This window comes from Pan paniscus, chromosome X (genome assembly GCF_029289425.2).
Source record: "Pan paniscus chromosome X, NHGRI_mPanPan1-v2.0_pri, whole genome shotgun sequence".
Lineage (NCBI taxonomy): Eukaryota > Metazoa > Chordata > Mammalia > Primates > Hominidae > Pan > Pan paniscus.
This window is the reverse complement of record NC_073272.2, coordinates 153446877-153469682: the sequence shown is the minus strand read 5'-3', so window position 1 is coordinate 153469682 and position 22806 is coordinate 153446877. Positions and strand designations below refer to the sequence as shown.

The 22806-nt window shown below is 53.8% G+C and overlaps 1 protein-coding gene across 2 annotated transcripts; it reads right to left on the bottom strand.

Moving 5' to 3' along the window:
- Window positions 1-2868: 2868 nt before the first annotated feature.
- ZFP92 (ZFP92 zinc finger protein) lies at window positions 2869-18010 on the bottom strand. Of its 2 annotated transcripts, XM_034949838.4 has the most exons (6): window positions 17688-18010; window positions 17351-17399; window positions 10980-11030; window positions 10536-10662; window positions 9003-9107; window positions 2869-8693 (listed from the first exon to the last, which is right to left on the bottom strand). In XM_034949838.4, the coding sequence occupies exons 1-6, from the start codon at window positions 17969-17971 to the stop codon at window positions 7708-7710; spliced, it is 1602 nt and encodes a 533-aa protein (XP_034805729.1). In that variant the 5' UTR covers window positions 17972-18010; the 3' UTR covers window positions 2869-7707. The 2 variants fall into 2 exon arrangements, with proteins under 2 accessions (XP_034805729.1, XP_003804904.1); XM_003804856.5 differs by lacking the exon at window positions 17351-17399 and having other exon boundaries at window positions 17688-17821.
- Window positions 18011-22806: the final 4796 nt, after the last annotated feature.

Below are 22806 nucleotides of genomic sequence, written 5' to 3'. Positions count from 1 at the left end.
GGCAGGCACCTGTAATCCCAGCTACTCAGGAGGCTGAGGCATGAGAATCGCTTGAACCCAGGAGGTGGAGGTTGCAGTGAGCCAAGATCACACCACTGCACTCCAGCCTGAGGGATAGAGCGAGACTCTGTTTCCAAAACAAACAAACACAAAGAAACAAACAAACGGACAAAGAAACAGAAAATAGCTCTGTGTTATATTATGGTCAAGGCTGCTGTCAAATATGGACTGGGCTAAACAAAAACATCATAGGAACAAAAAAATACACCTAATTCTGTCATACTCATCCTCATATCGCAGCACACAGTTAAATGTTCAGTCTATATCTGTTAGATAAATGAAGAACTAAATGAGAATGCAGGGTTACTAGGAATGGTTGAAACAATACCCATAAACTCAATAACCATATGTAGGGATCTACTAATTATTTAATCCACTCTAGCAGGTTCTCTAGCAACCCACATCCAAGGTCTAAACATTGAAACTACAACCCATTGTTGAGAGAAATTAAAGAAGGCTCCCAATATGGAGAGATACATCATGTTCATAGATTGAAAGGCTTAATATTGTTAAAGATATCAATCCTCCCTCAAATGGTTTATAGATTCAATGCAATCCAATCAAAACCCCAGTAGGCTTTTTCCCCCCATATAAATTGGCAAGGTATTCTAAAACTCATGTGAAAGTGTGACAAACTTTGAAAAGACAAAACAATTTTGAAAATGAAGAACAGCATTGGAGAACTCACATTACCTGATTTCAAGACGTGTTACAAAGCTACAGTAGTCAAGAGAGTGTGGCATTGGCATCGAGATAGACATTGTCTCAGTTTGCTTGGGGTGCTATAACAAAATACCACAGACTGGGTGGCTTAAACAACAGACATTTATTTCTCACAGTTCTGGAGGCTAAAAGTCTAAAGTCAAGGTGCCAGCAGATTTGGTTCTTGGTAATAGTTCTCTTTGGCTTGGACACAGCGGCCTTCTTGCTGTATCCTCACACACAGTGGAGAAAGGAAGCTCTAGTGTCTCTTCCTCTTGTTGTTGGGAACCAATCCCATCATGAGGGTCCCACCGTCATGACCTCATCTAAACCTAATCCGCTCCCAGAGGCCCCAACTCCTAATGCCATGTGATATGGTTTGGCTGTGTTCCCACCCAAATCTCATCTTGAATTGTGGCTCCCACAATTTCCATGTGTCCTATGAGAGACCCAGTGGGAGGTAATTGAATCATGGGGGCAGGTCTTTCCTGTGCTGTTCTCCTGATAGTAAGTCTCACAAGATCTGATGGTTTTATAATGGGCAGTTCCCCTGCACAAGTTCTCTCTTCCTTGCCACCATGTAAGATGTGACTTTGCTCCTCCTTGCCTCCCACCATGATTGTGAGGCCTCCCTCACCACATGGCCCTGTGAGTCAATTAAACTTCTTTTTCTTTATAAGTTACCCAGTCTCGATATGTCTTTATTAGCAGCATGAAAATGGATTAATACACCATCCCACTGGGGATCAGGGCTTCCACATATGAATTTTCAGGGGGCACAAATATTCAGTTCATAGTGCTGACTGATGAGGTACCATGAAGAGTCCAGAAGTAGACTCACACACATATGGCCAACTGATTTTCCACAAAGGGGCTAAGGTAAGTCAACTGGAGAAAAGATAATCTTTTCAACAAATGGTGCTAGAAAAACTGGATATCCATATATAAAAAAATGAATTGTGAATTTGCCTCACACCACACACAAAATGGATCATAGACCTAAATATAAGAGCTAAGATTATACAACTTCTGTAAGGAAACAGGTCTACGTTTTTATAAGAAAACACTGGATAAAGACTTAGTGACTTGAGTTTTGCAAAGATTTCTTAACTATGACACAAAAAGCACAAACTATAAAATTTAAAAGTCCATACCTTAGACTCCATCAACATAACGCAACTTCTGCTCTTTAAAATGCAGTGTTATGCAAATGGAAAGGCAAGCCAGAGTTTGGAAGAAAAATATTGCAAAATACATATCTGACAAAGGACTTGTGTCTAGAGCTCTTAGAACTTAATAAGAAGACAAACAACCTCATTTAAAAACGGGCGAAAGACTTGAACAGATACTTCCTCAAAGAAGACATATGAATGGCCAAAGGACACATGAAAAGATGCTCAACATCATTAGTTATCAGGGAAATGCAAATCAAAACCACAATGAAATACCACCCCACACCCACTGGGATGGCTATAATGAAAAGACAGACAATAACAAGTGTTAGTGTATTAGTCTGTTCTTGCATTACTATGAAGAAATACCTGAGATTGGGTAATTTATGAAGAAAAGAGGTTTAATTGGCTCACGGTTTTTCAGGCTGTACAGGAAGCATGGCAGCATCTGCTTCTGGGGAAGCCTCAGGGGTTTTTACTCATGGTGGAACGCAAAGCAGGAGCAGGCACATCACGCTGCCAGAGCAGGAGCAAGAGAGAGAAAGGGGAGGTGCCACACGCCTTTAAAGGACCATCTCTTGGGAGAACTCAATCACTATCATGAGGACAACACCAAGAGGATGGTACTAAACCATTTGTGAGAACCCTGCCCCCATGATCCAGTAACCTCCCACCAGGCCCCACCTCCAACATTGGAGATTACAATTCAACATGAGATTTGGGTGGGATCACAGATCCAAACTATATCGGTTGGTGAGGATATGGAGAAACTAAAACGCTTGTACACTGCTGGTGGGAACATAAGATGGTGCAGCTGCTATGGAAAAGCTTGGTAGTTCCTCGCACAGTTAAACACAGAGTCACCACATGACCCAACAATTCCACTCCTAGCCGTATATCCAAGAGAAATGCAAACATATGTCCACGCAGAAACTGGTACACAAATGTTCACAGCAGCTTTATTTGTCATGGCCAAAACCTGGTAACAACCCAGATGTCCATCAACAGGTATTCAACAGGTATTGTGGTCCACCCATACAATGGGATCCTACCAACAATAAAAAAAATGGAGTACTGATATGCACAAAAACACCTGATGAAAAAAGAATTGTGCTGAGTGAAAGAGGCCAGACATACACTGTATGAGTCCATTTCTATGGAATTCTAGAAAATGGGAATGAATCTATAGTGACAGCAAGCCAAGCAGTGGCGGTGGGGATGGGGGACAGTGAGGAGCAGGAAAGAGGGGTTGCTGGAGGCGCAAGGCCACTTTTGGGAGTGGCAGATCAATTCACTGTCTCGATTATGGGGGAGGTTTCATGGGTGTCCACACATGCCAAAAACCCTCCAACTGTACACTTTAAAGACGTGCAGTTTCTTGTATGCCCATTATACCTTCATAATGCTGTCAAAGAAAGATTAAACAATCATTGACCTTCAGGTCTGCAGCAGGCCTCCATTTCCCACATGAATATTCCCCGGCGGTGGAGAAGGCTCTAGTTTGGCCTTCCTGAACACAAAAAGAGGGCACTGCGCTCCTCTCAAAAGTTCAAGGCCTTCGATTAAAGGTATATAAGAATCTGCAGAGCAGCTGTCCAGAACTCCTGGAGGACCCCCGTTTTGTGAAGACAGTGATAGATGCACTGGGGCTGGCATCAGATGGAACCAGCTGCGAGTCCCATGGCAAGTGGGAGCCCCTGAGACACGTGGCTGGGGCCCTGGTGTCAAAGACGTCCCCTCTCATGTTGCCTCAGCGTCATCATGCCCCCAGCCCAACACCTCATGGGCATCACAACCATCGAGACGACTACAGTTATAAAATTTGTGGTGGTCAGTGTGTAAATTCAAACCCTGTGGTAGTCATAATTTATATTAACTTCCCTTTGTCATTCTTAGAATAATTCTTTCATGTTTTGGAAAATTGCTCCTCATCAGGAGACTGTTAGAGCCCAAACTTTTGTATATGGCATCCCACACTCTCCATACTCTGGTTCTAACTGACCCTTTAGCCCATACATGTCCTACTGCAACCTCTCTGCCCTTCTAAGCTTCCCTGAACACACCTCATACTTTCCCTTCTTCCCTGTCTGTCCGAACCCAAGCACTTCCCAGCCAAGGACTCCCTTCCTTTGCTTCTACCTCCACTTCCTGTCTCCAGAGCTGCCCTTCCAACTACCCTGGCAAGTGTGGGAGCTGCCATGTTGCCTGAAGTCTGGGAACAGAAGCGACTGGAAAGAACACACAGCTGTGTTCTCAGGAGACTGATGTGGCACTTTGCTGAGGAACACAGGGGACCAGGTCCAGCCTCCCTTCCCTCTGGTCTCAGAGTCACGGCATCTGAGTGGCCTCGGGTGGCTGCCTGTGGTCCCAGTCAGAGGAGCCTGCACCCCAGGGCTGACCCGAGGCAGCTCACCCAGAATGCCTTTCTGTCTTACCTTCACAGGGACCCCCCCAAGGAACACCCAAAGCCCAGCTCTGGCCATTCCCCACAATCTCAGGCTTACAGCTTTTCCTGTAACCTTGAACCCAAGGCCTATCCATGTAGTTTAAACCCTCAGAATAACCTCTCTACACTAGAGGGCTCATTTCCAGGCCAATACTCATACATCTTCCTTATTTGCAACCAAAGTAAATGGGACAGTTCCATTTCACAACGAATCCAGCCAGGACAATTTACTAGTTACATGGAGACACTGCCAGAGCATTTATGTGGCTCTTGAAGCATTCACAGTTTCAAAGGGCAAAAGCCCAAAGACAAAGGGGTCCCAGGTTGGCATCCAGGTAAGTTCTTCAGTGGCGGGGTGGAGGAAGCCTTGGAAAACAGGCAAGACTTTCCCCATAGTTTAAGCTTTTACATTCTAGCTGTCCATCACAAAGCAAGCTTGGGCTATACCCTCCCAGTTCCCCACACAGCAAGAGGGAGGGAGCCCAATTTCAAGGCACCATTGAAGGAAAAACACAAATATCCTTTTCGAACATTCTGACTTTGATTCCATGTGAAACCCATTCAGCTCACGTGGCATACCTAACTGCCACACCCAAAAGAAAATGATAGCAATGACCACCTTGCAGTGAGAATGTTATTAAGGGGAGCTAAATTAGACTAAGCAATGATAAAAGGCTGCACTATTTTAAATGCCGTTTATCTAAGTAAGCACTGGGGACCCTGGAACTTTTCCCGGCACTCCAAAGTCACAGTGCAAGTGCCCAGCATCTCTCCTGGCAACTCCACTTTCTGCTGAAAACTCCTGTACCTTGTCCTGCCAGTATCTAGTCAGTCTTGGGTAGGTCCTGAGGTGAAAAAAAAGGAGCTTCTGTTAAAAACAGGGTTCACTTATGCATCAGAACCAACGGCATGACAAGATACTAAGGAGTCGATTCTTCTTTAGTGAAAGCTGGCTACTGTCTGGCTTGTAGGAACGAAATCATTTACCTCCTAGAACAACGGAAATGGGTATCGGAGTGCGTGGATCTGTTTCTTTCCTGGTTCAGTTGAATGAAGCAAGACTAGAGCCCAATTGCATGGCCTCCTGCCACAGGCACCTACTCTGCACGAGGATTGCATTTCTGGACCCATGCCAGCCCTTGCAAAGACTGTCTGCACAGCAGAAAAACCCAGACTTCCCAATGGCCTCATCAGGGACTTCAAATACACCATTCCTAATACTTCTTTTTCTGGAAAACCCAAAGTCGTAGATGCTTCGGATTGCCTCAAGGCAAGGCTGGAGCCGACAATGGTCCCAAGCCTGAGTCTGAGGTGCTAGGACTGCAAGACCTATTTCACTCATGCTTACTGATTACCAGCACCAGGCTTGGCATCAAGGACATGGGGACAGGCATGACACGCACTTGTGGGCTTATGAGACCAGCTTGCAGACAAGAACGCAATCACAGGATGGGGAATAGGGACACACTGAAGGAGGCTACGGTATAAGTGCAACTTACAAGAACTCTAGAAGTTTTCATAAAACTATATATATCTTGAGTGTGTGTGTGTGTGTGTGTGTATAACATTATTTCTGGAGTTGTCCTAGTGACTGGCACTCCAAGCAGCATTCTCCGAGGGAATCCTGTATGTTCGGGTCTTCCCACACTCTCCTGATAGGAGCCAGCTGTCTTTGAACCTCCCCCCTCCACCACGCCTACCACCCACCTGCCCTCAGGCCTTGTGGATGAAAAACCCCCTCTCCCCTGGGAGGGGACAGGGCTGGAAGGAGGTGGCCGCTGACCAGGACGCTGGGCTGAGAGCACCAAGGGGCAGAGCTCCTGAGCCCAGCTCTGGGGACAGCGCTGGGGAACTAGGATAAGGCCTGCCAGCAGCTGCCTCTGCCAGCCCCGAGACTTTTCCTTGAGAATTCCCCTTGGCTTTCAGTAAAGTGCCATTTGAAGAGTCTGCCCTGTTTCTGCAGGGCTAAGGGGAAGAGGGGTGGACTGCATCGTTGTAGGGAGAAGAGGGGCCAGGCTTGCCACCACACTCATCTGGGGGCAGGCCTGGGGTGGCCCCCTTTCTCCTGCCTGAGGTCTTCTCAGAGGGCTGGGGGGACTCTTATTTAGGGAGTGAATCCCTGATACTCTGATATGGCAAAATCTCTATTTTCAATATACATTACCCCTGAATACAAAAACAATCAAAGCAACGGAACGTCCAATATTCTACAAAATGTCACGCAAAAGACATTCGATGAAAGATTCGTTCCTGGGCTTGCTCTGTTGCCTAAGTGCAAATTCCTAACCCGTCTGGCTTTCCTCCTAATCGTCACCAGCCGCAAGAGAGGCTGCCTGATGGGGAGGAGCAGGTAAGTGCAAAGCTTTAGGCACTGGTGGTGGGGCGGGGCAGGGGGACAGGGGACAGAGAGGCCAGGGTGGCCTTTGCTGGTGGGGTCTGGGGAGCAGAAGGCAGTGGGCGGGCAGGGGGGAAAGCAAAGCCTGGAGGGTGGCTAGCTACAAATGTCCAATTGTGAGTGACTTGAAGGGTCTTATCCTCTCTGCAGGGCCTGGGCTAGCCATTCCCAGAACCACTGGTGCTCAGGGATGATGGGGCCTGGGCGCTGCTCCTCCTCCCAGAAGCAGCTGGGGGCACCCAGACAAGGCGGGAGTTTTCTGGCACAGCCCCCCCATCCTATGCCAACATTCAGGGAGCCTCTTGCCTCTGTGCTAACTTTAGCGCCTCCCCCACCTGCAATATAAGCGCTTAAAGGATTAAAGTGCTTTCAGTATCTTCTACTTGGGAACACTAACAACTCTTAGGGCGAGGGGAACGACCCCCAGGGAGGAAATGCACCACTCTTCTGTAACTCAAAGCCAGCGTGCCCCGCGCTGGCTGGCCTCACTGGCCTCACGCGGCCTCCTCCCTACCCGCAGCAGGCGATTCTGATGCAAATCCGAGGGATGGTTCACGCATCCCCTCCACGCACGCCTGTGCACACTCGATAGTACCTGTGGCTCAGGGACGAGTGACCCAGGTGCCATCTATGTGCCTCAGTTGCAAGGCCCAGGACTCAGGAGGGAGTAGAGGGCCTCCATTCCCAGCCCGCACTGCCGTTGATGGAGGAGCCAGGGCAGGCGGCAGTCCTCGGTTCTGAGTCCTTCCTGCGTTTCTCAGCCTCAGGGTGAGGCTCTGCCTGGGGTCTTCTGATGGCCAAAGAGGTCAGGGCTGTGGCCGCAATCGAGGCCCTGGGAGGGCGGTCTTCCCACCTGAAGGGGGCTGAGCCTCGACGTCCCCAGGAAGGCCCCCCACGCAGACCGGCCGCGCCCTGGGTGCACTGGCGGGGAGTCAGCGGCGGCTGGGCCTGGAAGGCCTGGCGGCTGCGCTCGGCCGCGGGGGGCTGGTGGCCGCCACCGCGCTCCCAGGGCCGGTGCTCCCAGGGCCCGCTAGCCTCCGCGCCGTCTCCGCCTTCGCAGGGCGCCTGGCGCCGTGCACTGCCTGGTGCTTGAATAGGTTGGCGCGCCGGCCGAAGGCCTTGCCGCAGTCGCTGCACTCGTAGGGCTTCTCACCGCTGTGCACGCGCCGGTGCTGGCTGAGGCCCGAACGGCCACGGAAGGCCTTGCCGCACTCGCGGCACGCGAAGGGCCGCTCGCCGCTGTGGCTGCGCTGGTGGTGGATGAGCTGCGAGACGCCCTTGAAGGCCTTGGCGCACTGGCCGCAGGCGTAGGGCTTCTCGCCGCGGTGCGTGCGCTGGTGCTCGATGAGGTTGGAGCTGCGGCTGAAGGCCTTGCCGCACTCTGGGCACGCGTAGGGCCGCTCGCCGCTGTGCACGCGCGCGTGCTCCAGGAGCGCGAAGCTGCGGCGGAACAGTTTGCCGCAGTCGCCGCAGGCGAAGGGCCGCTCGCCGCTGTGGATGACCTGGTGCTTGATGAGGTTGGAGCTGCGCGTGAAGGTCTTGCTGCACTCGGGGCAGGCGTAGGGCTTCTCGCCGCTGTGGATGCGCTGGTGCTCCAGGAGCGCGAAGCTGCGGCGAAACAGCTTGCCGCACTCGGGGCACGCGTAAGGCTTCTCGCCACTGTGGATGATGCGGTGCTTGATGAGGTTGGAGCTGCGGCTGAAGGCCTTCCCGCACTGCTGGCACAGGTACCGCTTCTCCGCGCCTTTGGGGCCCTGCGGCCCCGCAGCCGAACTCTGCCCCAAGCCCTGGGCACCTCTCTGGAGCACAGACGACCTCGCCGCCTGCCCCTCCTTGCCACCTTGTGGATCGGCCCCGGGGAGTTGTCGTCCAGAATGCTTCTGCGTTGAAGTCGACGTCTTGCTCTGTGTTCTGTCACCTGGAAAGACAGAGCACCAGGCAGTGTCACCCTCATGCCAAGTCAGAGAGATGAACGAGCAGGAGGTGAGAACATAGGGGGATGGAGCAAGGTGACCACAGAACAGAAAGCCATCACACAGGCAGACAGGAGAGATGAAGGGGCGGGAGGATGGGCTGGAGATAGCGGGGCTGCTGTGACACCTGGAGATTGACATCTGCCTCCAAAGAGGATTTCCCACCCAAAGCGGCAGGGTACCCTCCCTGCCCCCTTTGCCACTGCTATTTCTTTTTCCCCCGATGGGGAGCTGGTTGAGCACCTCTCACTCACCTATGTGCAATCCTGCGGTGGCCCAGGTTCTGGGGATGTCTGCTACCCAGGGTCCTTCCCCTCGTTCCAATTGGGAGATCAGGTGAGGCTTGGAGAAGGAAAATCCTGGGCGTGGAATATGAAGCAGGTCAAGACCACTATGGCTGAGGGCAGGGTCGCTCCTGAACTCAGGCAATTCTCAATATCTTCAGGTAACAGAGAATAAAGAACTCTCTAAAAAGCACTACTGGGAAGGCTCAGAGAAAGGGCCAAGTCCCTCTACAAGGGCAAGGGCTCCTGCGCGTCCAGGGCCAGGTGGGCACGGAGATCTTCAGTAGCTGGCGATTTGGGCCATGAGGACAACTGTGTTTGTCACCTGGCCTGCAGGGAGGCTGAGAAGCTCATGAGAAATCGGGGATGTTTGTGGGCACCCTGAGGGACAGAAGAAGGGCTTGCAAGCCCCAGGGACTATTGGGAGGCCGACAGCCATGGGCCCCGAAAGCTGAATTGCCCTGTTTCATCATCCAACTCCACTGAGGATCCCAGACCCCTCCCTGGAAGCCCAGGTCTGCCTGGTGAGTGTCAGAAGGAATCCAGGGGATGAAGCTGCTTTCCCTCTATGGGGCTAGATTACAGAGGCAAAATCTGTGGAGCCAGACCCCCACAACCCCAAAGGCAGTAGAGTGCAATGTTGAAGACCCTCTGGATTTCCCCTCCAGCAGCAAGGGGAAGTGGAGTGTTTCCATTTCCACTGGGAAGTGGAGTGTCTGAGCTTAGCTGCAGCAGCCAGCCTTGCTGGGCACACTGGGGGAAAAGCCAGAGGCCCGGTCCCACTCTGTTTCACGCATGCATCTCTCATCAGCTGCGTGAGGTGGGGGCAAGTCACTGGCACCCTCAGAGGTTCTTTACCCCACCTGAAAACCTTCCTGAGTGCTCCGGCCCCCATCCGTTCAGCCTGTGAATCCTGCTTTTGCCCTTTACTTGGCAAAATTGCTGCCCCTTCCGGCAGTGGGTGTGCACTGGCATGGAAGGGGGAGAGCAGTGTGCTCCAAGCTGCCCCAGCTCCTCCCGGGACTTCTCAAGGCTTGAAATCCAAGTCTACACTTTGTCCTTATGTGGGACCTCCCTGGTCAATGGAAGGAAAAGATGTTGCTAAATTTTATAAAGTGGAACGGATGCAAAATGCAGCCGTCATAGAAACGAATTAAGTCTAAAAGAGTGCACATAAATATTCCAGTAGAATTTGCATCTCTCTTTTGAGTAGAAAGACCTTTAGTCGATCCACGATTTTATACACAAGATAAGACTGGTACTGAAACTTACAGGCCAACGCATTTACCTAAAACATTTACAGGTCCAGGCCACTTAGCTAAAAACCATCCTACTGAGATGGCGGCTGGCCTGCAATGGATTACTGGCATTACTGGTCTGATGGAGAAATGCATTTATTCTTGGGCTCATAGCAACCAACAAACAGGAATCTCGGAAATAAACTGAGCCCAGAGACAGAGTAGGTGGGACTGGGTGTGTGTATGTCGTGGAGGGATCACTTACCCAGTGACACCAAATGGCTATAGTTCTCCAGCATCACCCGCTTGTAGAGGACCTTTTGTCTGAGGTCCAGAAGCTTCCATTCTGTCTTTGTGAAGTACACGGACACATCCTCAAAAGATACTGGCACCTAAAATAAGGCATTCTTGTGGCCACAGGGGAATTCAACCCCCTGGGGCCCTGGAGGAGCTGACAGAAACAAAATGTAGGGGGCGGGGGGAGCCCTGGAAGGCTCAGCAGGTGGAAAGACTCGGGTTGCACGAGTTGTAAGACAGAAAAGCAGGCAGCACAGCCGACAGAGGCAGGAAGCCCAGATTGTGTGCCTCAGGAAAGGAAAACGATGCTAAGGGCAGCCTAAGCTCAGCCCAGCTGGAGAGGCCTGGGCATGAGGAGGCAGCAGACGGGGGCTGCCAGGGGGAGAGGCCAGGGAGAGGGGCCACCACTCACCTTGGGTCTCGTGGTCAGGAGAATGGCTGCCATCACCAGGGCGCAGAGGAGCTAAGGGAAATGCAAAGAGCCCCCTGTGAGCCCAGGGCAGCCTGGAGCAGCCAATCTGCGACCTGCTTGAAGACCCTGCTTAGTTTTTCTTGTGAAATAAGCACAGCGGCCACCTGTGGTGTTCTAGTGAGAACAGAACACCTGCAGCTTCACCAAGGGCCCCTCACCATCAGACCTTCTGTATGGCTTCCTGGGGCGGCCATACTAAGTACGACAAATCGGGGCCTTCAAGCAAGACACATTTTTCTCTCCCGGTTCTGGAGGCCAGAAGTCCGAGATCCAGGTGCTGGCAGGCCCCCGCTCCACTGAAGCCCCTTTCTCGCCAGTTTCGGCTTCTGGTGGTTTCCAGCAATCCTTCTTGGCCTCTGTCTTCGTGTGGCCATCCTCTCTCTGTGTGTGTCTGTGTCCCAATTTCCCTGGTCTGTTGTGAATGCCAATCACTGGATTAGGGCCCACCCTGCTCCTACAGTATGACCTCATCTTACCTTGATTACAGCTGCAAAGAGTCCCTTTCCAAATGAGGTCACAGTCACAGATACCAGGAGTTGAGACTTCAATATGTATTTTTGGGGGGCACCATTCAAACCCAGGACACTCTCTGCAATTGAGGTGCCATGCCCACTTCCATACTGGTGCTCGCCTGACCAGGCTTTCGAGGGAGCCCGTTCCTTCTTTCCTTTCTTTTCTTCTTTTGCTGCTTTTCTTAGCTCTCTCCCCATGTGGCCAGCGTCCCCTGACCCCAACTTTCCAGCCATTCCTGGAAGCTCCACTGCCAATCCCCTTCCCTCAGGTCGGGATTCTTAAGGAAACTCCAAATGCACATGTACGACCTCCCTTTGCAAAATGAAGAGAAGAGAGGTGAGGGCAGTGCAGAATCAAGGGGGACCTACAGTAGTGGGGGTGCTCTCTGAAGGGGTGACATTCAGGCAGAGAGCTGGAGGCTGCAAGTGGCAAAGAGAGTAGCCAGCCAACAGCACAGCACATACCCTGGCCCTCAGATGGTCCTGCATTTGGCATTCGTGGTGCTGAAAATTAGGGAACAGGCACAGAGGATGACACCATGTGGGACCCTGGAGGGACAGCAGGAAGTTGAGTTTCAGGCTAAGAGTAGGGAACATGAAATTGACAAAGTGGACAAAATTCACCTCGGCCTCAGGACTTCTCCACATCAGTTCTCAATGCCAGATGGCAGTCAGTGCTGTGGGTTGGATATCTGAGTCTCCACACGTCACGTTGCACGTCACGTTGCAATTTGATCCCCAATGTTGGAGGTGGGGCCTCATGGGAGTTGTTTGGGTCATGGGGGTGAGTCCCTCATGAACAGATTAATGCCCTCCCTCAGGGGTGAGTGAGTCCTTGCTCTGTGAGAGCTGATTGTTAAAAAGAGCCTGGCTCCTCCCCTCATCTTGCGTCCCCTCTGGCCACGTGATCTCTGCACATGCCGTGCGCGCCACCAGCTCCCCTTAGGCTCCCACCCTGAATGGAAGCAGCTTGAGGCTCTCACTAGATGCAGACGCCCAGTCTTGAACTTTCCAGCCAGCAAAATCCTGAGCTAAAGAAACCTTTTCTCTTTATAAATTACCCAGCCTCTGGTATTCCTGTACAGCAACACAGGAGGACTAGGACAGGGGGGTAAAAGATTGTTCCTTTCTCAGCACACGCCCCCACCAGCTACTTCCTGGTTTCTCTGCTTCTCTGCCTGGGATTTCCATTTTGTTGGTCTCCAAGCTTTTACTGATGTTCCAATGGGTGACTACAGTTTGTTTGTGCCAACAACGCCACAGGAGAGAGGGAGAGGGCACAGGGTCCCAGGAGCATAGAGAAGGACAGCGATAGTATTTGCCTGGCATTTAAATTGCCCCAAAGTCCCTTATCATCCATGATGACCTGCCAGCCAACATTGGTCCAAGATACATAAGCTGATGTTCTGAATCCCTGAAGGTGGAATGGATGCTAAACCATTAGGTTAAAGACTTGAGAGAGAAAGGGGTATCACATATCAAAATGCCATCCTGTGATTATTTGAGGGCTGCAAGAGAGTAATCTAACCTAGCAGTGGGACATAGGGTGGGACAGTCCTGCTGCCAGGATGCAGTAGGAAGGTATCCTACCAAAGCCATATGACTGGATTTGAACGCGGCCTTGGCACTCAATGTCCAGTGTCCAGAGGCCCTTGGGAATAGATGACACCACAAGGAAGCAACCTGCCTGACCCAGAAAGGGGCTGTTCCATAGAGCAACGGGTCCAGTATCCTCTGCAAATCAGTGTCATGGGGGGAGAAAGGAGACTGGGGAGAGAGGCTGTTCTAGATGAAAAGAGATTTAAGGGGTCCAACACCCAACTGCAGGAGGGGTCGTCAATGAGATGCTGGCGTAAATGAGAGAGTCGTCAAAGGGATTAGGGATCATTGGGAGAGGGTGATTATGGGGTGGCCCTCGGAAGGAAGTAGGGGATCATTACTGCTCATGTGTTGGATGGATAGTGGCACTGGGTCATGGAAGAAAATGTCCCTTTTAAAGAAATGCATATTAAAGCATTTGGGGGAGGGAATGGCATGCAACTTACTTTAAAACCTTTCACAAAGAGAAAGAGAGAAAAGCTGACACAAAAAAGGCAAGATGGTGATTAAAAAGAAAAAAAAACTATGGAAAACAGACTGGTGGCTTGTCAATGAGTTAAACATAGTTATCATATGACCCGGCAATTCCACTTCTGGGTATATACCCCCAAAGAACTGAAAACAGGTGGTTCACACAAACCCTTGCGCACCCGTGTTCACAGCAGCATTAATCACTAGAGCCAAAAGGTGGAAGAAGCCCAAATGTCCATCGATGGATGGATGGACCAACACCATGAGCCTATATATACAATGGAAAAGTATTTGGCCATAGAAAGAAAGGAAATTCTGACACATGCTACCATGTGGATGAACCCTGAGGACACTGCTCAGTGAAAGAAGCCAGATGCAGACTTGAAAGGTCACATATTGTATGATTCCATTTTGTGATGTAACATCACATTTCCCAAGAGCCGTCTTGACCTAGTTTTGAAATAGTGGCTAAAACCTCTCATCTCTATGCCCTTCGAGGGCAGTTTGCTAAGTCCCCACTCCCACCACTTTTCTTACAATTTCCCTCTCTCTGGGGCCACCAAACACACACTCCAACGGCCCCTGCCTCATTGGGCCCCCACACTCTGGGGCCAGGCACCAGACAAGTAGGGACAGCCCCTATGTCCTGGAGCCTGAAAACTTATGCAACTCAATCAATCCAAAGGAAGCTGGAGAAACCTAGCCACCCGCCTCTGCTGGCTCCTTCCGGCCCCAGCTGCTGTTTCCCTGTCCCCGGGTCTAACCTCTGTGTGGCCCTGCCTGGCAGCCTTCTCTCGTTCAGAGCTATACAGAACAAAAAGCTATGCCTTTCGTCTATCCCAGGGTCCTGTCATCCAAAGAACCTTTAACTCTCATAAAACATGTCTGTCCAGAACAGGTAAATCCATCATGTCAGAAGGCAGATTGGTGGGTGCCCGGGGGTGGGGGGATGGGGAGTGAGTGCTAATGGGTCTAGAGGTTTCCTTATGGGGCGATGAGAATGTTCTGGAGCCAGGTAGAGGTGGTGACTGCACAACATGGTGAATGTACTAAATGGCCTCTGAATTGTTCTCTTTAAAATGGTTAATTTGGCCGGGCATGGTGGCTCACACCTATAATCCCAGCACTTTGGGAGGCCGAGGTGGGTGGATCACTTGAGCTCAGGAGTTGGAGACCAGCCTGGCCAACACAGTGAGATCCCATCTCTACAAAAAATACATAAAATTAGCTGGGCATGGTGGCGCGTGTCTGTAGTCCCAGATACTTGGGAGGCTGAGGTGGGGTGATGGCTTGAACTGCGAAGGTTGAGGTTGCAGCGAGCCGTGATTGCACCACTGCACTCCAGCCTGGGCGACAAAGCTAGACTCTGTCTCAAAAAATTATTTTTTATGTTGTGTGAATCTCACCTCAATCAAAAAGGAGGGAAAAGAAATGTTCCTGTACGTAAAATCATTCTAATGTCCGCAGGCCACACCTCATTTCATTATAACACACTGTCAGTCACTGGGACCCCTGCAAAACTAAAGGTGCGTGGGGAGGTATTACTGATAATTTGCCAGTGCTTTCAGACTAGTATAAAATTATTGTTTTGAAAAGCAGCATAAGCTCATTTTTTTCCCTACCATAACAGTACTGAAAGTTCACTACCCATTTTGGACAAGTTGAAAGAGGGAGGAGTTATCTCTAGTCCCTCCACCCCAAGATTACTGAGGCAGGTCTGAGCCCCAAGGGAGCAGAGCACTGTTGAGTGGTGACCCCCTGAGTGAACACCCCATCGGCGGGAGGCCGCCCAGAGACGGAGACCCGCACTCAAGTGCAGCATCGGAAGACCCAGCGGAGGTGCTGGCCACACCAAGCCGTCACCCAGAGCAGTGCCTGTCCTTGAGAGCTAGTTCCCGAAAATCATCTACAATTTCAACTCCTGGAAAGAAAGACACGACAAACCCTGTGCCCATAGAACTCAAATAACACCCAGGTGGGCACTACTCCGTGCATCTGAGGACAGAAGCACCTGGAAGGCACCTGGCGGAACTAGAGAGCAGCTTCTTCCAGCTGGACCAGCAAGACCCTGTGACCTTTGGGGACCAGCAGAGCAGAGGCCAAGCAGAAGGATAATCCTGGGCTCTGAAGCCAGGCTTCCCCGAGGCACAGCATCGGGCACACAGGTGAGAATCCACCAGACCTCGGCGCCTCAGGTAAGGAGCCAGAAAGGCCCATCAACCTGGGTGACCGGTGCCACTGCCGGCCCCTCCAGGGCTGCTCCACCTCTGTGAGGGGCCTCGGACCCGGGACCCCTGCTTGCGGACCTTAGCCTATGGGTGGAACTGAGTATGCAGGGTGCTCCACGCGGGGAGGGCTGGGAAGGGGATGAGAGCAGGGCCACTGCCGGCAAGGAAGCCTGGCCAACCAAGGGGAGAGCTGGCTCTAGCAGGATGCCTTAAGACGACCACTAGATGGGGAGATATTCCCAGAAAAAGAAAAAAGAACCCACACAAACAAACAACAATCAGAAAAGCATCCAGCAGTCCCACTCGGTGGGAGCAGGAATTTGGGCTTTTTCATCCACAACAAGGGACAGGCATCACCACTTTGGTTGGGTTTCTTCCATCCTGGGGGATCTTGCTTCTCTCAGCCCCATCAGCTTTCCTTGGCCTGAGGCCCTAGGCACCTGCTGCCCACCTGGCAGAACGGCTGGAGAAGGAAACTGGAGAAACCCAGAGCCAAGGCCCGGCCTGGGTGCTGCATGGGTCGACCGGGGCCCTCCATGCAGCCTAGCCTGAAAAAGTCCTATGAGGAGCTTCCTTGCAGCTGGGCAGGCCTTGCCCTCTGGGGGCAGAGGCTAACCTAGCCAAAAGGGGGCCACCCAGGCTGCTCGCTGAGGGATCCTTCTAAGAGGCGGGTCGGGTCCTGTCCTTCTCTGCTCACAGTTATCCCTGGGATGCCCGTGTCACTCAGAGTAAACTCACACAACCCTTCCTGACCTTGCCCAACCCTCCTCCCACCTCTGCACCTCCCTCTGCTCCTGCCACACTCTTGCTCCCTTGAGCCAGGCCACCCCTGCCTCAGGGCCTTTGTACAGGGGATTCCTTGTGCCTAGAATGCTCTTCCAAAACCATAACCACATGCCTCGCTCTTTTACCACCTTCAAGTTTTGGTAGAAATGTTGCCTTTGAAATGAGACTTATTCTAACCACACCACCTAAACTGGCAACCAGACCTCCCTTCCCCGGCTCTTACTGCCTTTTAACAGACTCTGTAATTACTAATGGAAAACATTTTCTGCTTATTGTCTGCGCTCAGCCACTAGAACGAGAACAACAGGGCAGGGCTTACTACCGCCGTGTCCCTGGCAGATCTCAAATGCTTGCTCAGGAGGTATCTGTGGGATTGAATCAGTCACAACTAGCCCTGTAGGGAAGCGCTGGGTGCCGCTTTCTGCCCAGCTCAGCTGGCTCCTTCTCTCACCCTTGCCCACCACTTCCATCGGCCCTTCGCTTCCTCCTTGGCTTGGCTAAGCTTATGCTTTTCGGTGGCATGCCAGTCACCTGGTCAACATCCCGCACCACCGCGAGGCACCAGCCCCCACCTGATACCCTCTGGAGCACAATTTTGGGCATCCTGCCCCCATCTGGAGACCCTCAGGGCCGGTGCCTGGGCAGCAGTGCCACAACCTCACAATGCCAGTCTGCCCAGCACTCTCACACCCAGAGGTGCAAAATCCAAACTCACCAGGCAGATCAGCGACAGGATGCTCTTTAGCCAGCCTCGGGACTGGTGGCTGGAAACCAATCAGGAGAGAAATTGACAAACACGGGCCGCGGCTCCCAGCGCCCAGCCCTGGATGGCTCTTCTCCCCTGGCGCCCCTGGTACGGGGGCGGCCCCGAGGGCTGGTCCGGCGGCGGCCCCGAGGGCTGGTCCGGCCACTCAGTGCTAGCCCGCCTCCCAGGGAGTCCCTGCTTGTCGCCGCCGCCGCAGCTCCCTCGTCCCCCTCGACACCTGCACCCTGCCGAGACGGGCCCCTTACCCGCTTACCCGCACCCCTGCGGCCCAGCTCGGCCCTCTTACCTGGGCTCGGCGGGCGGCCGAGGGAGTCGGCCTGCCTTCCTGCTCCCGGCAGGCCCGAGGCCAAGGCCGCCGCCTCCTCCTAGAAGCCCTCCGAGGCCGCGTCCCCAGGAAACGCGGGCGGGGGGTGGGGGCTCCTGGGCTTGTCTCGACTTCGCCTCTGGGTACCGCTCGCGAAGAGCGTCCTGAAGGGGAGTCTCAGTCTGGTGCGCCGACGAGCGGGCCGGGAGCGGGCGGGGCCGGGGCGGCGGCAGCGTGGGAACGGGGCGCGTTGTGGGGGGGGGCATGGAGCATGCGCGGCGCAGAGGGATGGCGGCCCGCCCCGCGCCCGCCCCACAGGGGCGTCTGGCCTGGCTCCCCACGCGCCCCGAGGCACTTCCGCTTTCTGTCTGGGCTGCACTGAAGGCTGGGGTCGAAGTGGTCAGCGCACCGCGGCTCCTGAAGGAGACGGGAGGGACCCGCGTTGGCAGAACACCTCCCATGGGCTAGACCCCTGGGCGTTATTACGTCCATTCATTCAGTTATTCATCTCCCTGGGGTCCCCGGGACCTCTGCAGGGCAGCTAGCACCAAGTACCCCGGCCATGGTCACTCAGTAAAGGAGTGACCCAGGATGGCAAGGATCAGAGAGCGGGGAAGAGGTGAAAGGTGACTCAGGGAGCATGGTGTGGAGACACGAGGAGGGGAAAAAGGAGGTCAGGGAAGTGCAAGAAGCCAAGACCCTCTGGGTGCATCTGGCTTTCCCTCAGGTTACCGGAGGGGATCGCACCTGGAGTTTGTCATTTTCCAAAGGGTCATGCTCCACGTGGTAGAGCAGGGATTGAAATCCAAGGTTGGTTGGGATATTGCTCTGATGACAATTGTGAGACCTTTGACAAATAGTGAAGCGTATGAAAAAGACCGTAAAAGAAAAGCAACAGGGAAAAATCAGCCACATCACATATCCCAGCCCCGGCCACTGGGAACTGAGCACGAGGCGGGAGCCTCCTTGGCCTTTGAGCCAGAGTTCAGGGGTTTCTTTTCTTCAGAGACCCTGGGCCCTGGCCAGGAGCACTTAGCCCGCAGCAAGGAGCCCTCGGCAAGCCTGTGCTCCCAGAACAAAAGCCGTCCATCTGGGGCATAGGGGAAGGGCGAGGACGCTGCTCAGGGAACCTCCGGCTGCAGGGAGCAGGGCCCCCAGGGGGCCCGGTGCAGGGAGAGCTTCGGAGCCCCTTTCCCGGCACAGAGGCAGGGAGGCTCCCGGTGGCCCTCAGCTGTGTGTCCTGGTGCCCAAGCTTGTCCCTTCACCGGGGCTCTGGCTGGGCAGGCTGGGGTCTGGGCTGTTGAGATGTTGTGGGGTGACTGGTTGGTGCCCCCTGAAAGATATGGCCATATCTTAACACCCAGGCCCTGTGAACAGGGCCTTATATGCAAAAAAAGGGTGTCTGCAGATGTCATTAAATTGAGGATGTGGAGATGAGAGCAACCCAGATGATCCAGGGGGCCCCAAATCCAAGGACAGTTTCCTTAGAAGAGACAGGAGAGAGAGACACAGAGAAGGCCATGTGGAGGCGAAGGTGGGGAGTGCCCAGGGCCCCCAGAAGCTGGAAGAGGTGGGTGGATCCGCCCCCAGAGCCACCGGAGGAAGCGCCCGATTCTGGACTCCGGCCTCCAGAACTGGGAGAGTCAATTCCTGTTGGCTGAAGCCAAGCGGTTTGTGGTCATTTGCTGCGGCAGCCCAGGCCACTCCGACACGAGGGAATAGGCTGAGCCCAGAGTCCTCTTGGGCCATGGAGGCGGGGGGCGGGGGGACCTTTGCACCCGCATCGTCCCGTAACCTGGTGGGGACTGGGGCGACCTTGGGAAGGCAGCTCCTGTTGTCCTTGGCTCATTTCCAGAGAGTGTGAGCGGCCAACCTGCATGGAGGCTGGGGAGTGTGTGCCTCGGGCAGGGGAAGGGGGCCCCTGGGAGTGCACCCCACTTCCACTGCAAGAGAAAGGGCCATGTGCACTGGGCTGCGGGTCCCACACAAGCCTAGAAATGGGGGAGCAGGGGCCACCGTGTGCACCATTGTTGGCACCGCGTGTGTGGACACATTGGTGGTGGAGGCGGCAGCGCGGTCAGTTGAAGAGCACAATGCCTAGAGCAAGTGAAGACGATCTTGACAAGCCCACGATCCTGTCGGGAGATCAATCTCCCTTCCAGCATGTTTTCAGTTTTTTACTGTAAAGAACTGCAAACCCATGCCCAACCTAGAGAGGATGACAGGGCACACGGGCCCCGCCGGCGGTCCTCACACGGCCCTCTCTCCTCCTCTCCACTCCCCTTATTGTGGCCCTGAGGCCTGGGGCCTCCTGAGAGAGGTATCTCCATCTCTGCTTTAGGCAGGGGCAGGGCCTCCTGGGCAGCAAACCCGGATTCAGAACCTGGGGAGGAAGAGTTGGGGTCTGGAAGTGGGGAGGTCCCCTTTCCTCCCTGGGTTCCCACCACACCTAGCCCTCTCACAGTCCGGCTGGCCTGGCTGCTCCCCAGCTCTGGTCTCCCGTTCTCCCCTTGCCCTAGGCTGGCCCAGGACGGGCAGGTGAGGTAGCCGGGGGACAGAGGAGTGGGCGCTTTCCCACAGCTGTGGTGCTGCCCACTGTGCCATGGGCACCCGCCAGGTCACAGGCAGCCCCCTCCTGGGGGCAGGTTGGCAGCCGGTCTCCCAAGCCACAGCAGGTGCCCAGGGGCCCAGCAGGGAGGTCCAGTGTGACGTCAAGCTGTCTGTGGGAAGTGAGTGAGCAAGTTGGGGAAGGCCAGGCCAAAGGGGGCTGTAAGCCACCTTCACAGCAGGGCAGGGGTCAGGGCGGCACCTCTCCCAGGGGTCAGCTGGGCTGTGGCTGACTGCTCTGCTGGAGTGCCCTTGGAGGGAGGTGGTCTTGGGCTGCATGCAGAGCCTTGGGAATATGCTGCCAGCCTCAGATATCCACTGAGGGTGATGGCGACTGTGAGCTCCTGTGGGGACAGGATGTGTGTCTGGACTGGATGAGCTGTTTTTGCAACTCCTGTCTCCACCCCCCTGCCAGAAAAGTGCTGTAGATGGGGTGCAGCCAGTGAGTGGAGGAGGGGATGTCCAGGCTGCAGTCCCAGGAGACAGTGGCTCTGGGGAAAGCAGGGGATGGAATGCACGCGGCAATGCCTCAGGTCACGCAGGTTGCTCCTTGACCCTGCAGAAGGGTCGGAGTACTGCGTGGCTCATGGCATGGAGAATGCCTTGTGTCATGTGGGCCAGTTTGTCCAACCCTGCGACCCCTGAGGATTGATGGGACCCTCAGGGTGAGGCCGGTAGGGGCAATAGTGTCAGGCCTGGGTGCCAGGAGGGAGCAATGCCCAGGCCTCAGGGCAGGCTGTCTTGGCCTTCAGAAGCCTGACGGCCTGAAGCTCAGCTGGGCAGCTGCCCCAGGAGGTGGCCGTCCACTGCCTGAGTGGCAGCTTCTCTCATGGCTGCAGCTGTGGCTCCGGTTCCTGAATGTCCCAGAGGGGAGCCACCAGTGGCCCTCTGCTGATCCTCTTCAGTGTGGCCACTGCCGTTCTCACTGTCCCTCCCAGGACGGCCTCCCTCTCCCTTCACTGACACTCCCAGTCTGATCACAACTGTTTCTCAACTATCCCTCCCAGTGTGGCCACAGCTATCCTTATGGTGCCCCCTCTAGTGGCTTCACTGTCCTGAGCTGTCACCCAGGCCCCAGCCTCTTTCCAACCTCAAGTCTTGGCTCTGGCTTCAGGCTGCTGCCTGTGTGCTAGAGAATGTCTGTCAGTGTCCGCTGGGATCACGTGCTTCCTTGTTCCTGCTCAAGGAAAGAGAGGCCCCTCCTCTGTGGATAAAATCTGAAAACTTCCCTTTGGTCTGACTGGGCCATTTGGGCCATGGACTGCTCGGATCACTAACAGTTGCCCCAGGAACACATGTGCAGCTGCATTTGAACCAATCAGGAGCCACCTGTGGATTTGGGGATGGGAGTCACCATGCCCTGAGCCACGTGGGGGAGGGACGGAGGCTGGAACAAAAAGGGGCTTCTAGCCGGGCATGGTGGCTCATGCCTGTAATCTCACCACTTTGGGAGGCTGAGGCAGGAGGACTGCTTGAGATCAGGAGTTTGAGATCAGCCTGGGCAACACGGTGAGACCCCATCTCTACAAAACATAAAAAAGTTTTGGCTGGGCACAGTGGCATGCACCTGTAGTCCAAGCTACTTGGGAAGCTGAAGTGGGAGGATCACTGGAACCCAGGAGTTTGAGGCTGCAGTGAGCTATTATGGCCCCACTGCACTCCAGCCTGGGCAGCAGAGCGAGACCCCGACTCTAAAACAAGCAGGAGTCCACTGAGGAAAAAAAAGGGGGATTGGCTGCTGGGAGGGCAGCCAGCAGTGTCTAGTCTCCAGACATTCCTTCAGGTGATAGGGACCAAAGCCAGGAGGGTCACCAAGGGTAAGGAGCTGAAGAGTCACCCAGCCTTGCCAAGACTTCCTGGCAGAGGAGAAGGCTTAGCCATCTACTGGCCCGGAGGCTGAGCTGGAGCGTGGCTGTGCCTGGCCTCTTGGCTGGCCTCCCCAGCCTCAGTGCCTGGCATGTCCCCACCTGGATGCACCTGCTTTTTTGGTATTTGCACTTGGATGCGCCAATGCACACATCCAAAACTGAGCTTGTGATCTCGTGCCAGGGCTAGCACTCTTACCAAGTCCCCAGCTGCAGTGAATGGAACACGCCTGTGTCAAAGGCCAGAAAGTGGGGATACATCCCTTGCCCACCCTCCACCTCCCATCATTCACGGTGTCTGGTTAGTTCTCTGCACGTTTTAGGTCTGTTAAACGGACCCTCTCTATCTGCTCCATGACACTGTCCTTGATGTCATCTAGGCTAGTTATCTCTCACAGGACAACTCCAGCCACCCTTAGCTAGTCTTACTGCATCCACTCTGCTCCCCAAATAATTTCTCCACAAAGAAACCAGAGATAACTCTTTAGAATGCAATGAGTTCGTGTCACTCACACAAATACATGTCTGTGCGTGCATGTGCAGCACTGGCTTCACATCTGTCAGTGAGTTCTCAGCTTTTTCAGGATGAAGATGAAACCCCTCTGAGGTCCATGAGGCCTGCACTGTCT